General features: G+C 40.5%; 1 protein-coding gene across 3 annotated transcripts in view; it reads right to left on the bottom strand.

The window, feature by feature from the left end:
* MAGI2 (membrane associated guanylate kinase, WW and PDZ domain containing 2) overlaps positions 1–13758 on the bottom strand; it is a 2996284-nt gene that overhangs the window by 1246849 nt on the left and 1735677 nt on the right. For all 3 annotated transcript variants that reach the window (XM_078679471.1, XM_078679479.1, XM_078679488.1), the window contains exon 3: positions 4096–4215. In XM_078679471.1, coding sequence (XP_078535597.1) covers positions 4096–4215 — 120 coding nt within the window. The remainder of the gene's footprint in view (positions 1–4095; positions 4216–13758) is intronic.

The raw sequence follows: 13758 nt of genomic DNA, 5'->3' as shown, positions 1-13758 counted from the left end.
CTCCTCACACATTCTCACACCTGTCAATGGACTCAGTGACTGCCGGTGTCTCCAAACTTTATAAACTCAGATTAACTTCACTCTTCAAGAATATTATAATTACAAGGACCCCATCCATCATCGCTAAGAGGCCAGTCTTTCCTAGAGAGGGAACTTAGTATGTGTGCTCACATCGGGAACTTGTACATAGCTTAGCACACTTTAGTACTAACCTTTGCCTCCCCGCAAGAAGGAGACAATAAATCATGTTGTTTGCTTGTTCCATACAACCTTTCTCCACTTGATCTTCCTATAACACTTGTCCTACTGGTTTGTTCCATAACTGTTTATTGTGCCAGTGTTGTCTTGCTTTTGAAGTGTCTGCTGGTTTGTTGTGGTCGTTTTCAAGTTAGGATTTGTGGTGTCATATTCAATGGAATATTCAACTAGAACTCAATGGGTATAGTGCTTTCAAATAGGACCAAAGCCTCATGGTGAGACATTACGCCTTGTCACCCTGTATACAGGACAAATGTTTCTTTCCTGGGGCGGATTTACTCAGGTTTATTAAAATAAGGCTTCTAATTTAAAAGCTGATGTGCAACCACTTATTAAAAAAAGATGCCCTATGATCACTCAGCACCCAAAATGATACATCAAATTATATTGAACCAGAATGTATTATAAGCATAAGTTCAAGATGGAGGTCGGTGTTAGAAGGTGACTGGTCAGCAGACCTGATGCTCTTTAACTTATAATTTCTTATACATATTTATCTTAAAACACTGCCTGATGATGAGCCTGTGTAGAGGTAGGATCCATCCCATTTCCTCTTCATAATGTAATGTATTATCATGTTTTGTTAGGTCATGCTGTGTTATGTTGTCCGGTTTTTGCATGCATAGTGTACCTTACTTCCACCACCTTCTCCAGATGTAGGTTCTAATTCCTGGCTGACAAGTAGCATCTGACTGTGATTTGCCTCGCAGGGGTTTCTTTGAAGGTGAGAGAGAATCAAATGTGCTTTTGTAGCTTTTGCAAATGTAGTGGTTTCAAAAGTGTAGACTTTACTTACAGGCAACACTTACAACACTTCATGGTAAGATTTCAATGCTCATGAGGGTTGTGCAAATTTCATAAAATGTTGACACATGCAAAAATAATTTGACATTAAAAGTAATCACAAACGTTATCTTCTACTCTTGGTGAACTATCTGCTCATCAAGTATCAGAGACATCTTATTTCTTAATGACCTCGCTCTCTTAACCAGTCTTGGCCACTGAAAAATTGCCGTTTTTACTTCAACTTCTCTTAACATTACAGGTCAAACTCTCATGAAAACATACTATGATTTGGGAGAATTTGACGTTTAATAGAAATCATGTTGAAAATAAATATACCATATGGCTGATTCCCAAAACCTTTTTTTACAAATGCAAGCACCTCTACAAAAGATGAGAACGATTCACAAATGCTAAAAATTCACAGCACGTATGTGCATATCACATATTCATGCCCAACCTTCATGCATTTTATTTATTTTGTCTGAAGGTAATAAACACAAAACAGACTGGTTCTAAAAGGCATTTTAACATCGTGTTTGTGTTGAAAGAATTTAGAAAACATTGGTATTGGAATTAATCAATTGCTGGCCTTTGGGAGAATTCTCTGACAGTTTCTGAATCAATGTCTTTGAATATTTAAACATGCCCTACTGATCTGAAAATCAAGTAGATGCAGAAAAAGACAATTTTAGATTGTTATGAACATCAAGCAAACCCAACTTGCACTGAGATAATCCATTCTTTGCTCTGTAGCCATAGAACTATTGGAGTGTGACCAATGCTTTGTGTGGACCAAAAATCCGTTTTTGAAAGGGCTATAAATAAAATTAAACTAACCCTTGATCAACAAGTAAACATTTACTCTTGTCTAATTATATTGGGCTGCACAAGTAGCCTTATGCAATTGGATTCAGTTTGTTATTGTGAGTTATAATAGCATTAACTTGTGCGAATACAGTGGTTTTCCATCATCAGAAAAGTAGCAAGTAACAAGTAGGCATATTTACTAACATTTAATGAAACGCAGCAACCAAACTTGCTGCTCTGTGACGCGAGAGGGCAGAAGAGCACTATATCTACTAAGGTATCGCACAGTTTCTCACTGCCTCTATGCTGGTACACTTTAGGCAGTCTTGCACCATGCACAAATCCTTTAACTACAGTGCAAGGGATTGTGCACGATATATAGAATAGGTTGTGTACCAGAAAGGTACCAATCTAGAACAAAACAGTGTTTAGACATAGTTTAATATCTTTACAAGTTTGTATGTTCGCTGTGCGCCTGCCTCAAGGCAGCACCATTTTTTTCACACAAATCCCTTTTTTACCAATGATAGCAGATGTTCCTTTGCCTCAAAACCCGAGGTTGGTTGCAATTTATGACGCATTTTAAGTCCCTTGGACACAAATATTTGCAAAGTGCTACTTTGCATTATTTAGGATTGCTTTTCAACACAAAGCAAATTTTGTACTGGAAAGTAAATCCCATTTCAACACAGTTTGCTTCACTTTTTGACACAAACCCTGTGCAAAGTCTTAATAAATATGCCCCCAAAAGTTGAAATATGACATGCAGTCCTGATTGTCCTCTCCAGTCTGGATATTAAATATAAAAAATTAGATAGCAATGTATAGTAATTTGAAGGAATAAGGCATCGTTTAATTAACTTTTGTTGCATTCTATTATTGTCATTTTTCGCCATAAAGTGTGACTCAAAGTGCCTTCCGGTTCCTCGTCAGTCATACATCATTCTATTTTTCTCACCCATTTTTCTGTTATGATCTTCAACAGATTGTCATGTAAAGTATCCATAACTTACTAATGGCAGATATGAGAGATTGCTTTTATATGTTCTTTATTTAACAATTGTGGTCATTATTACTGTGTATTCCGGTTTAAACAATAAAAAAACCTCTAAAAAACAATGGAAGTAGTCAAAATGATGTGATACAAAGGCAAGATTGCTAGTGAAATTGCAATCCATTTTGGTCATACTACCAACAAAGCACAACATAGTGGATGAGAAGCAATAATATGAAATTAATTCCATGTGGGCTTAATGTAACATTATAGTAAAATATAAACACACTTCCTTTTGTCATCTGATTTCATGCTTCGCACTAGGCCCGAAATCAGAGCAATTGTGAAGGAATCAATACAGATATCCAAAAAAAGGGTTCATGTATTTCTCATTTTTCCAACAAAAACATCAATCAGCCTCATCCTCTATGAATCTCTCTGATATGCATACCATGAGCATTGTTTTCAAGACATAACTGCATCAATACCACATTGCTTTGAATGAGGTAAGATAAAAGGCCTGGCACATGAATGGTTAAATGCACTCACACTCGGATCTGTACTGTTTCTTTGTTAACAACACCACATACAGACGTGACAGACACATGGGTGCACGTGCCTAACTCTGTCAATATATACAGATACGTTACACGAATATTTTACCCTCATTTTTAAGATTTGTATTTTTTCATGGCACCTGAAATATTGTACTATCAGATGGTCTGTCAAACTATGCGAATTTACACAAGTTAATAGTCGTTACCCCAAACAGTATTATGTTCTAATTACTAAGAACCCATCTGCCAACTAAGGCTTCAGTAGCAATATATGTACATATGTCCCCCGCACCAGAAAGACCAGATCGGGAGGCCGCTCCTTCTCCTTCCTCGCGGCCAAAGCATGGAACGCCCTTCCGCTCCACCTCAGACAGACAACATCGCTCCCCATCTTCGCAAGAAACCTCAAAACCTGGCTCTTCGACAGACCCCCTCCTTGATGGAATGGAACCTGCACCCCCCCAACCCCCCCCACCCCTAGCGCCTTGAGACCCTTACGGGTGAGTAGTCGCGCTTTAACAAACTCCTGATTGATTGATTGATTGATTGATGTAGGTTTTTGCAAATGCCACCTGCCACCTAATACATTTAAAATACCAAGTGCAGTACCACTTACGAAAGGACCATCTAAATCAATTGCTATACGACAGAAAAAATGGCTATAAAATGGTGTTTGCAGCGTACAAGACTCACCTTCATAAGTCCCACTTTCCAGAAGAGCCCCGCTTTTCTCTAATTCCATAAAGTCGTCAACCGTGATGAAATTGTAATCCACACCAGGCACTTCTCCCTCTTTGGGTAATCTTGTGGTGCCTGGGAAGAAAAACATGTTTTTGTCAAGGACTGGAATCCCATATAAACATCGAGATTCGTAGCTCTTTTTAAAGACTCGACAAGCATAGACGCCCTGGTTTGAAGTCAAGAGGCAAAACAAACGTATAAAATACTTCTGAAGTGAGTCCACGTTTTCTACAAATCAGAAACAAAACAACACACTTAATTTCCTGTGCGAAAAGGAAACCATAGAAGCTACAATGGTAGGGTTTAACAGTATCCTAATGTTCCCCTTATCTAGCAATGCAAGAAAATGCCCAAGTGCTGTATGCTTTTTACTATGTCAGTTATTTTGAGAAGAAATGTACTTAGCTCTAGTAACAATGAGTCACTGAATCTGGCAACTACTTCAGAAAGGCTTAGAAAATGGATACTAATATATACAATTCTGTTAGTTAAAGTGAACAAATGTTGACAAATTATGCATGGAAATCAAGCACATCAGATCCTGGAAAAACACTGCAAACTAAACCCACCACTTCAAAGTAAGTTCAAAATGTCAATATTTTAATGAGGACGTGTAAAAATGCAAACGATTGATACTGAACATGTATCATGTTGCCTGTATCTGTGTGAAGTACATCTCTTGTGGAAGGGCACCTCTTGAAAAAGATGAATAATTTCCCGAGAAAATAAGCCAATAACAAGCCCTTCCCATATAAGGTGGGTCTGCCAGTAACAAACATTGTTCCAAAAAAAGGTGAGTATGAAGATTTATGGTGAAAATAAAATGCTTTCTATTTATGATAAAAAAACATATACTGTCTATGTTATGCAGCTTCGTGTTCCTTTTCTGTATTTTATAAAAACACAAGCCCTTTTTTAAAAAAATAATCCCTGCTAGAAGTGCTCTTTTTGTGAAGAAACAACAATTGCAGGCTTGCTTTTATAAATGGACTAGGTAATACTCCGGTTCTCCTCCTAATGTTCATCAAGTTCACATTTTACAAAAAAAAATTATTTCTCACAACAAATTTTATAGGGTTTTGACAACATAATCGGGCTAGCACAGCCAGCTCCAATTTATATTTTAAGAATATACATGTGGTCTTTTTTAAAGACCTCATCCATCTCATTTCGGCAGGAAATTCTGTCCTTCAAATGAGGTGATGCTCAAATGCATTCCTTGCTAAATATTGTCACTGCCAATAAAATAGAACTCCAATGGAATAAAGTGGATCACATGCTGATATTGGCACCTGGGGCACTTTCCAGATGTTCCTAGGAACCTCTGGACCCCATTGGTGCTGTGGATCATCCCTAACCTTTAACCTATGGCTCACTGACAGGTCAGTACCAATCAGCAAGGAGGGGGCCACCAACCTGGATGCCTCAATCAAGTTGCATATGGATATGTGATAGGAGCAAAACACTTGGGGGCAGATATACAAGCCCCTTACAACATCTGTACGACACCATTGTGTCACTTCTGTTACGCAGCGGCGTCGTAAACAGTGCGCCACTATGCAACATATTTACAAGGTGACGCATCTAGTGAGATGCATCATATTGTAAATCCCTGCGCTACATTATATCTGCATCAGGTACAATGTATGCAGGGTGGGCGTTCCATCTCAAAAAAGCCCAGGAAAAGTGAGTCACTTTTACGACCCCGCTGCATCAAAATCTTATGCCTGCTTCTGGCAGGCGTATGGAGTGACACAGCACAGTAAGTATAGGCCGCCCCTGACCAGTGCTGGATTTGCATCGCGCTTGCAACATAACTCTAGCACTGCATCACCTAAACGCTGACAGATGCGTCATGCGTATGTCTATCTTTGCGCCAGGGTGCACCGCATTGTAAATGCGGTGCATCCATGGCGGCGCAAGGGGTTCCTAACATCACACAAAATAACTGGTGCTTCCCTGCTAATATGCAGGTATGCACCAGTTATTGTAAATCTGCCCTTGGCCCCTAACCTTTGAGTTCTTATTCAAATTAAAGCCCTCCCAAAAAATTCAATAGACTACACTTGAGCAGAAAGAGCACACAATGGCTTAAAATAATTCCACATATAACCCTAGCTTGGTCTCTGTGAAGTAAACATCACCTTGGGGTTGTTCCGAGACTTTGCGCCTATGCACTTGGCACTAGTTGGGTATCAGCAAGTACTGATTCTGTGCTGCTACTCAATCATTACCCCAATTGAATTCATACTATAATCCTGGGTAAATAAGACATTCCAAAAAATAAAGAGTACGCAAAAGTGCATTATGGTTGTTAACTGGGACTAACTGACAAAGAGAGAATAGTTTGAACCAGTGTGGTCCAACCAATGCTGGATCAATCCATGAGGGGTCGATCAGTGCCACATTTGTAGGGCAGTCTCCGACTATGTAAATGACTGCTTTTTACACCGGTTTTGTATAAATATATCTACAAGGATACCTCCCCCCTATGGATCAGTCCTGGGCAACCCAGTTTAAACCATGTGTGAACTGGCTTTTGTAACATCAAGAACATTGCCAACCCCCATGTAGTTCTGTCCTGCTCAGTAACAGTTTTCTGGCACTGATGAACCTTGTACAATGCTTAGTGGAAGTATAGCCACTACTGTGGCGAGGTGCTCCTCCAGTTGAAAAGATAATTAGAAGATTTAATAAAAACAATGCTCTTAAAATGCATGACTTGTGGTGATTAGGTAGCCCACTTGAGAAGATGTATAGGGATGAGACAAACTGCATATTTTTTCCTGGATGAATACATATAGTTCTTGTGAAAATTACCCGTATTACTCAAATTATGCTAGGCAGTCATCTTCATGAAAATTGTAAACGAGATATGCCCTCAAATACAAAGGCCACGGCGGTTCCTGTTTAATGTCTTCTCGATACAGGTTGTCAAAGTCATGCAGCAAACCTTACTAGCACAGTGTACACTTGCGCTGCACTCCTCTCGTTTCACAGGTCCCACCTAGACATTGTCGGCTCAAATGAGTTCCAACAATTGAAAATTATGCGCAAAATGTCAAATAAATCTGATGGTTATCAGTACAGCTGTAAAAACAAAAAGGCACTTTTGGCCAAAAATTCTTCCTGCACATAACTTACATTGTGCAGTTTAAAATTGCATATCATGCCTATATAGCTATTTTTACTTATTTTTTAGGTATTCACAAAATCTTTCCAAAGTACACCTGGAACCTCCAGCAATGGCAGGAATCCAGGCATACTCCTAAGTCATGTGACCATTCTCTGCCTTGGCCTTTCCCGCCTGCTGAATTGCTTGCAAAGTACAATTCATCATTAGGGAAAGGCAGCTCCACTGTGCAAATCAACATTTTTTTCTCCAGGAAGAAACCTCTTCATTTAGACCCCCAAGAACTTTGAGGATTTTGGTTCCCTTTCCACCCTTGAGGTGGATTTCCTTCTGCCATTGACTGGTGTAAATCTCTGTCCATTTCCAGGGTAGCACAGGATTGCAGAGGAGTCTGCGAATGCACACGAGCTGATGAGTCTGTTGCCATTCAAACATTCACAAGGCTAACTGTTCATTGTACCGTCTACTGCCCATCCCTTGGGTGGGACTTACTCCTACGTAAATGATTGCTACAGTGGTGTACAATTACAGCGGAGTAAATGGGTTTCTGACTCATATAGTATCCTTTGTGAATTCTTGGCAGGCATACATTTAGCTATTTTCACCTGCAAATGCATACTTATGACCAAAAACCGCTTTGTGCATCTGTCCCTCTGTGCTTTGGGACCCAAACATAAGCAGAATTTTACATCCTGCAAGTTGCTGTATCGGCAGCCTTGCCGGCTATTATTTTCTTAATGTGCAAAGAAATTGAAGTTTCTGCACTTCCTTGGATAGAGTCGGTTAAGATGATGTCAGTGCCTTGGAGCATCTTCAAAAATGACACAACAGGTTCATGATGGCTAGCATGAACAAAGTATGATTATATGGTAATAATACATTCAATAGACTCATTAAGGCAACGGAATCTTCTATTGTTCAACACTGGCACTTTAAATAAACTCTTTTTTTAGGTACTAGTAAGTACAGGTTACTTTAATTACTGCTGGACTGTCTACAGGTTATCCAATTTTCCTCAAGACAAAAAAAGAAGTGTCTGTGTATCAACTGATAGACTTGGTGTAACTTAAATTAGAACATTGGAAAGTTGGGAGCTCCATTGTAATCAATGGATTGCTACGGGCTTCTAATGGCTGGTAGAAGCCTGGAGCGACAACATTCCAATGTCGTCTTTCACAGCTGATGCTGTGAGCAAAGGCATCATGTAGCCCAAGGTGATTTCAATCCCCTCAGGCCCTGTGAGACCTTTGTTTTATTTATTAGAACACTCTGTCCTGTAGTGGCAGAATGTTCTAATATCACGTCATAGCTGGGCTATAGCAGCATTAAAGTCCAGCTCCTTTGTTAAAGGCATTAACACTGGAGCGGGCCTTTAATGGCTGTATAGTCCACTACGATGGGCTGTAAGGCTATATTAAAGCTTACTAAGTATTGTGCCTTCAATTAAAGCTGACAAACCACCGAGATTGAGTTAAAAATGACAGACCGACTTTGTGTGAGTTAAAACTCACAAATCAATGTTCTTTGAGCTAAAATTAAGGATTTGCTGTGCCTTTGGTTAATATAGACTATCAAGTGTGTCTTCGGTTAAACGCGAAAGACTATTAACCCTTGAGTTAAGTCAACCTGAGCGAAGTTCAAATTAGCTGTCAAATGTGCCATGAGGAAAAATGGAGATATTACTGTGTCTTGAGATAGACAGACCAACGCACCTTGAGTTAACAAGCATTTGCAATGCAAAAGGTCTCACATTTGCGAGAGTTTAAGCTAGTGGCTTTGGAAATGACAATGCCTTTTATGTATCTGTTTTGATAATTAACATATAAATAAAAAAGGCATTATCATTTACAATGCCAAAAGCTCAAACTCTTGTAAATGCGAGACCTTGGCCTCCATTGTCCCGGGCTGCTTGGAAAGTGAAAGCATAAATGGCACGCTGAAAGTTGGAGGAAAGTACGTCATTCCTGTAGTAGGAGAAACGCATTAAAGAAAATATTGCTTACAGACTAAATAAGACATACTTTGTAACAGCTGAAGTAAAAGGGACAGTCCTCATGGGAGGTTGCAAATGAAGACAAGGAGGTTCTAAGGAGGGACTAACAAGCCTGTTAACGAGTCAGAAGTCAGCATTTACAAAGGACTATCACACAAGCCACTGAAAAATATGGGCAGAGAGTGGGCGGAGCTTCAAGTTCATGCTCTAATACAGCATGACTCGCAGAGCAGCGCATGCACTGCCAAGGCTCAACCTAAAAATGACTATCGGATATATCTTGAGTGAAAACTATCAGGTATTCCTTGAATTAAAAGAGGCTACTGGGTGTCTAGAGAGTTAAAAGAGACAGCCCACTGTGTCTTGTGATAAAAGTTGATAGACCATTGTCCCTAGATGTTTGGAGTCACATCTTGCAGATCCACATTTTAAAGCTTTGCAGTTCATATTGTTTGTAATTGTACATTGTACTTCCGTGTCAAGCACATGCATGATTGTCATAGGACACAAGAGCTAACAGCATAGACTATGGTAAAATATTGCACTGCCGACTTCACTTTGAGAACGAGCAGCACGTGAAGCAGAAGATGGATGCCGCAGGATCTACAGGGCTGCGGTGGGTCAAGCTTGTGATACTTTGCTGTGACATTCTGCCACTTGCAATTAAATGCTTCTCAAAGCAGCAGCCTAATGAAAGACAAATACAGCATCAAAGAAGCATTATCATAAAGTATGCACGATGCAGAAGACAATGCTTCATTGCCTGCACATTTGTATCGTGGAAGCAACATTACTAATGTATACAGCAGTCAAGGTTCAGCAACGCTTTCAGCTGCACTGTTAATGGTATTCAGTGGAGATGTCTTGCTCCAAGTAGCAAATCGAGGCATGCACGATTACTCGTCAACAAGTTACTTTGAGTCGCTCTTTGGCCTCTAAAAATATGGGCATATTTGTTGTTGATTTTGGTTTATCTCCCAAAATTGACTATCAGTCATTGCAGTTGTCCAAGCATGACCTTCCCAATGGTGGCCAGGTTTGTGGAGATGTGTTGTCAGTATATCGAAGATATGTGCTTCTGTTAGAGGAGTGTGTCAGATTATGTGGGTTCTGAGTCTATTGACCGAGGCTTGAGTATGGTTTCAGGCCTTAGCCCTGAAATGACAAGCCCGACTTCTCACAGCTACAGCCGCGGCCGCTGCAGGTAAGAGCGGTGAGGCGGGGCTAGTCGATAGACGGTGAGGAGGGAAAATAAAATATAAAAAAGAAAAACACTTACCTTGCGTTCGCCGCATCTCAGACTCGGCGAGTGTAAGGTAAGTGTTTTTTTTACATTTTATTTTCCCTCATCGTCTGTCGACTTCCCCCATACCGCCACACTGCTCTTACCTGCACAGACCACGGCTGCACAGCTATTTTGCCCTATCCCCTTCCATAAGTGGACCAATCAATTTCTGCTAATCTTGTTCCCCACTTCTTCCCCATCATCCCACTTCACCTTTATCATCTTTACTTCCCCCAAGAGTTGTGCATGTCCTCGGCATTGCAAGTCCCTCCTTTTGTAAATCTCTGAGCTGAGTTTGCATTATACGAATAACATTCATACATAGTTTCCCTTTTTAAGCATAGCTCAGCAAAGAGATAGTCCAGTTAGAAAAGTGCTGTATTTCGCAGTCTTCCTTTGCATATTGAAACATTAAACTTGCATCGGGATGTGGAATAACACCCCTCCGCATGTTAGACTGAAGACTCACTCAAGTCTCACTATTTCCTGCTGCACTTCATATGCCATTAATAAAAATCATTCCCTGGTACCCACCCTTAGGCCAGTCAAGGGGAGCCCGCTCCTTCACCATTGCAAAGCATCTCCAATGTTCCCTCCTCCTCCTCCTCCTCCTCTTCCTCCTCCTCCTTTCCTCATTGATCCCCAGATAGGATTGCACTTTAGCTATATTAGTACACACGTAGATTAACCTACAATTGCAAGCTTAAAAGTGTACATATATTCCTTTGAGCACAATTACTTCTTTTTTTTAAAATACGGAAGTAGTACTGAATTTATTAGAAGTTTTGCCATCCATTTTGCAATCTTTCATTTACATAGCAGAATTCTGCAGGAAAACTGGGTAATTGGATAAGCTAGTGTCACAGATTGAAATGACAGGAATAATAGAAATTAATTTCAAACTATGGTGTTAACATTTAAATGTAGCCAGCAGAGTGCTTTTAACGTTTATTTTCTGAAGCATGATTTATTTGCTCCTGCAAGTGTTTTTTTTTTTTTGCTGAAGCAATCTGGGAAACAAAGATGAGTTTCTGACTAAGAGAACAAATCAAAGCCTAAAAAAAATTATAGTCACTTATAACCTCTACTAAAATTGAAACAGTACAAGAACAGACATAACAGTAAATAAGAAAATCACTAATATGGCTGGAATCACCTATATACGAGTTATCAGTGAGCACTGGCTGCTTCCAATGGAGAGACGGAAGTTAAAAAGATATCAATAAATCATTGGTTAATGGTGAAGTGATATTAAGACTGCCCTCCCCACTTGGCAACTACAGAATGGTTGCACGGTGGGCAGAGACACTGAGGAAGAAAAAAGGGAACCAAGATGGCCGACAGGTGAGGAGCTCCAGCAAGGTGCTCCCTGGCTAAGGATTGCCTTCTTGGCTCTAATCCCCTGGAATCTACACCCTCCTTGGAACTGTCTACACCCCTGGGGATCTATGGACTGCAGTTCTTTGATTCTCCAATTCCCGCCATCGAATTCTAAGCCTGCTTCAGCAACTTCTGAGTATCCTTTAAATTGTACTGCCAGCAGAGCCCTAGCAACATGGCCAAAGCCCAGTGGAGCTGCCTAGGTAGCTGTATAGGAGATCGGCTGTGGATCAACCCCTCAGCCATCACCTACCCTCCGGACATGGTCACAGTTTCTTGTCTCTCCGCTACGTCTCCTTGGACTTGTTTATGTGTTATGCTATGCTCTAGTAATTGAGGTCATTTATGTAACTCTGGGGCATATTACCAAGGGCCTTATTGCCGCTTTAGCGGAAATTTTTCCCGCTCGAGCGGCGATAATTTTATCACCTATTACCTAGATGTAGCTAACACCAGTTAGCGACAGCTATTAGGAGATAGCGATCATCTTGGGGCCCACTTTGCATGTCAGCGATATTTATCGCTAATGACATGCAAAGTGGGCATGCCAAGATGTTAGTGACTGGAAACAGTCGCTAACATCGCTATCTCCTATTACCTACTTTTGGAAATAATCGCGCTAAGCGCGATTATCTCCATAAGCTAACGCCTGCCCAGAGCAGTTCTTATCCATGTTATCCAATGGTAGGTGGATAACATGGCTAAGAGCATTTGCTCGGTAATGCATGAATATCGCTGACTTTACAGCGATATTCATGCATTTCGGCTGATTTTTACGGCTTTTGAGATAAAACTTGATAATATCAAGGTATCTTAGCGGTAAAATTCGTCGGAGTGCGGCGATATTATTTTAGCCGCTAACCATGCATAGCGATAATTATCGCTATTGCTTGGTAATATGCCCCTTTGTTTTTATTTTTATTTTTGCAACGTTAACCTCATGTAAAGCGCTCTGATACCTCCAGGTCTAGCCAGCACTATATAAAACTCTTCCAATAAAATAAAATAAAATAAAATGCATTGTTTATTTGTGCAGGTGCTGCACACATTTTGGGGGCAGGGATGTCATTTTCATCATTAGACTTTGACCCAGAGCAAAAGAGAGAAATTTAGAAGAGTGACAAAGGGAGCAAGCAGCAATGAAGAACAAGAACCAGTGAGAATGAAATGGAAAGTAAGGAAGTGTTGAGTGGTGGAAGAAAGAGAACAGAGGTAGAATCAAGAGTAGGTAGTGTTTGTATTCAACAACAGCAGTATTTTTTTTCAACCCATCTTTATTGGAGTTTGATTTTCAACAGTACAGTGAGTAGTTCAGAATAATCACAGCATAACATAACACGTAAAGTGCAGGTTCAACTTGAAGGGTATTTTGGCGCAGAATAACAGATGTTTATCTTTATTCAACTCAGTGGTACTCAAGTTATGGACCTCAGAAGGATGAAAAGTTGAGTGGACCCGCGGAATCTGTGATCATGAGGTCAAACACAGGCCCCTACAGTGGATGCATGAGTGCACTCAGCCACCAGAACAGGCTTCAGGAAGTACACGTTACATTAATTCATCAAAGAAAAACCAATGGTGGTGATGGACGGCGTGTTGACAATACAAATACTCACCCCCAGTCAACTGATCTGGGTTTAATCCATCACCGTTCTTTAGCTCACTCCGCCACCCCAGTTCAGACATGGCCATATGCAAATCAGTCTGACCCTGTGCCTCATGGGAACAGTCCAGCCCGAACTGCCAAGCCATATCTTCCCTGGACCGGAATCAAGCTTCCCAGGACCGGTTTCTGGCATTACAGCCGTCTTCAGCCGGGCTTGC

The sequence above is a fragment of the Lissotriton helveticus genome, chromosome 1_1 (assembly GCF_964261635.1).
Source record: "Lissotriton helveticus chromosome 1_1, aLisHel1.1, whole genome shotgun sequence".
Taxonomy (NCBI): Eukaryota; Metazoa; Chordata; class Amphibia; order Caudata; family Salamandridae; genus Lissotriton; species Lissotriton helveticus.
The sequence above is the reverse complement of the archived record's forward strand: the minus strand, read 5'-3'. Positions and strand labels throughout refer to the sequence as shown.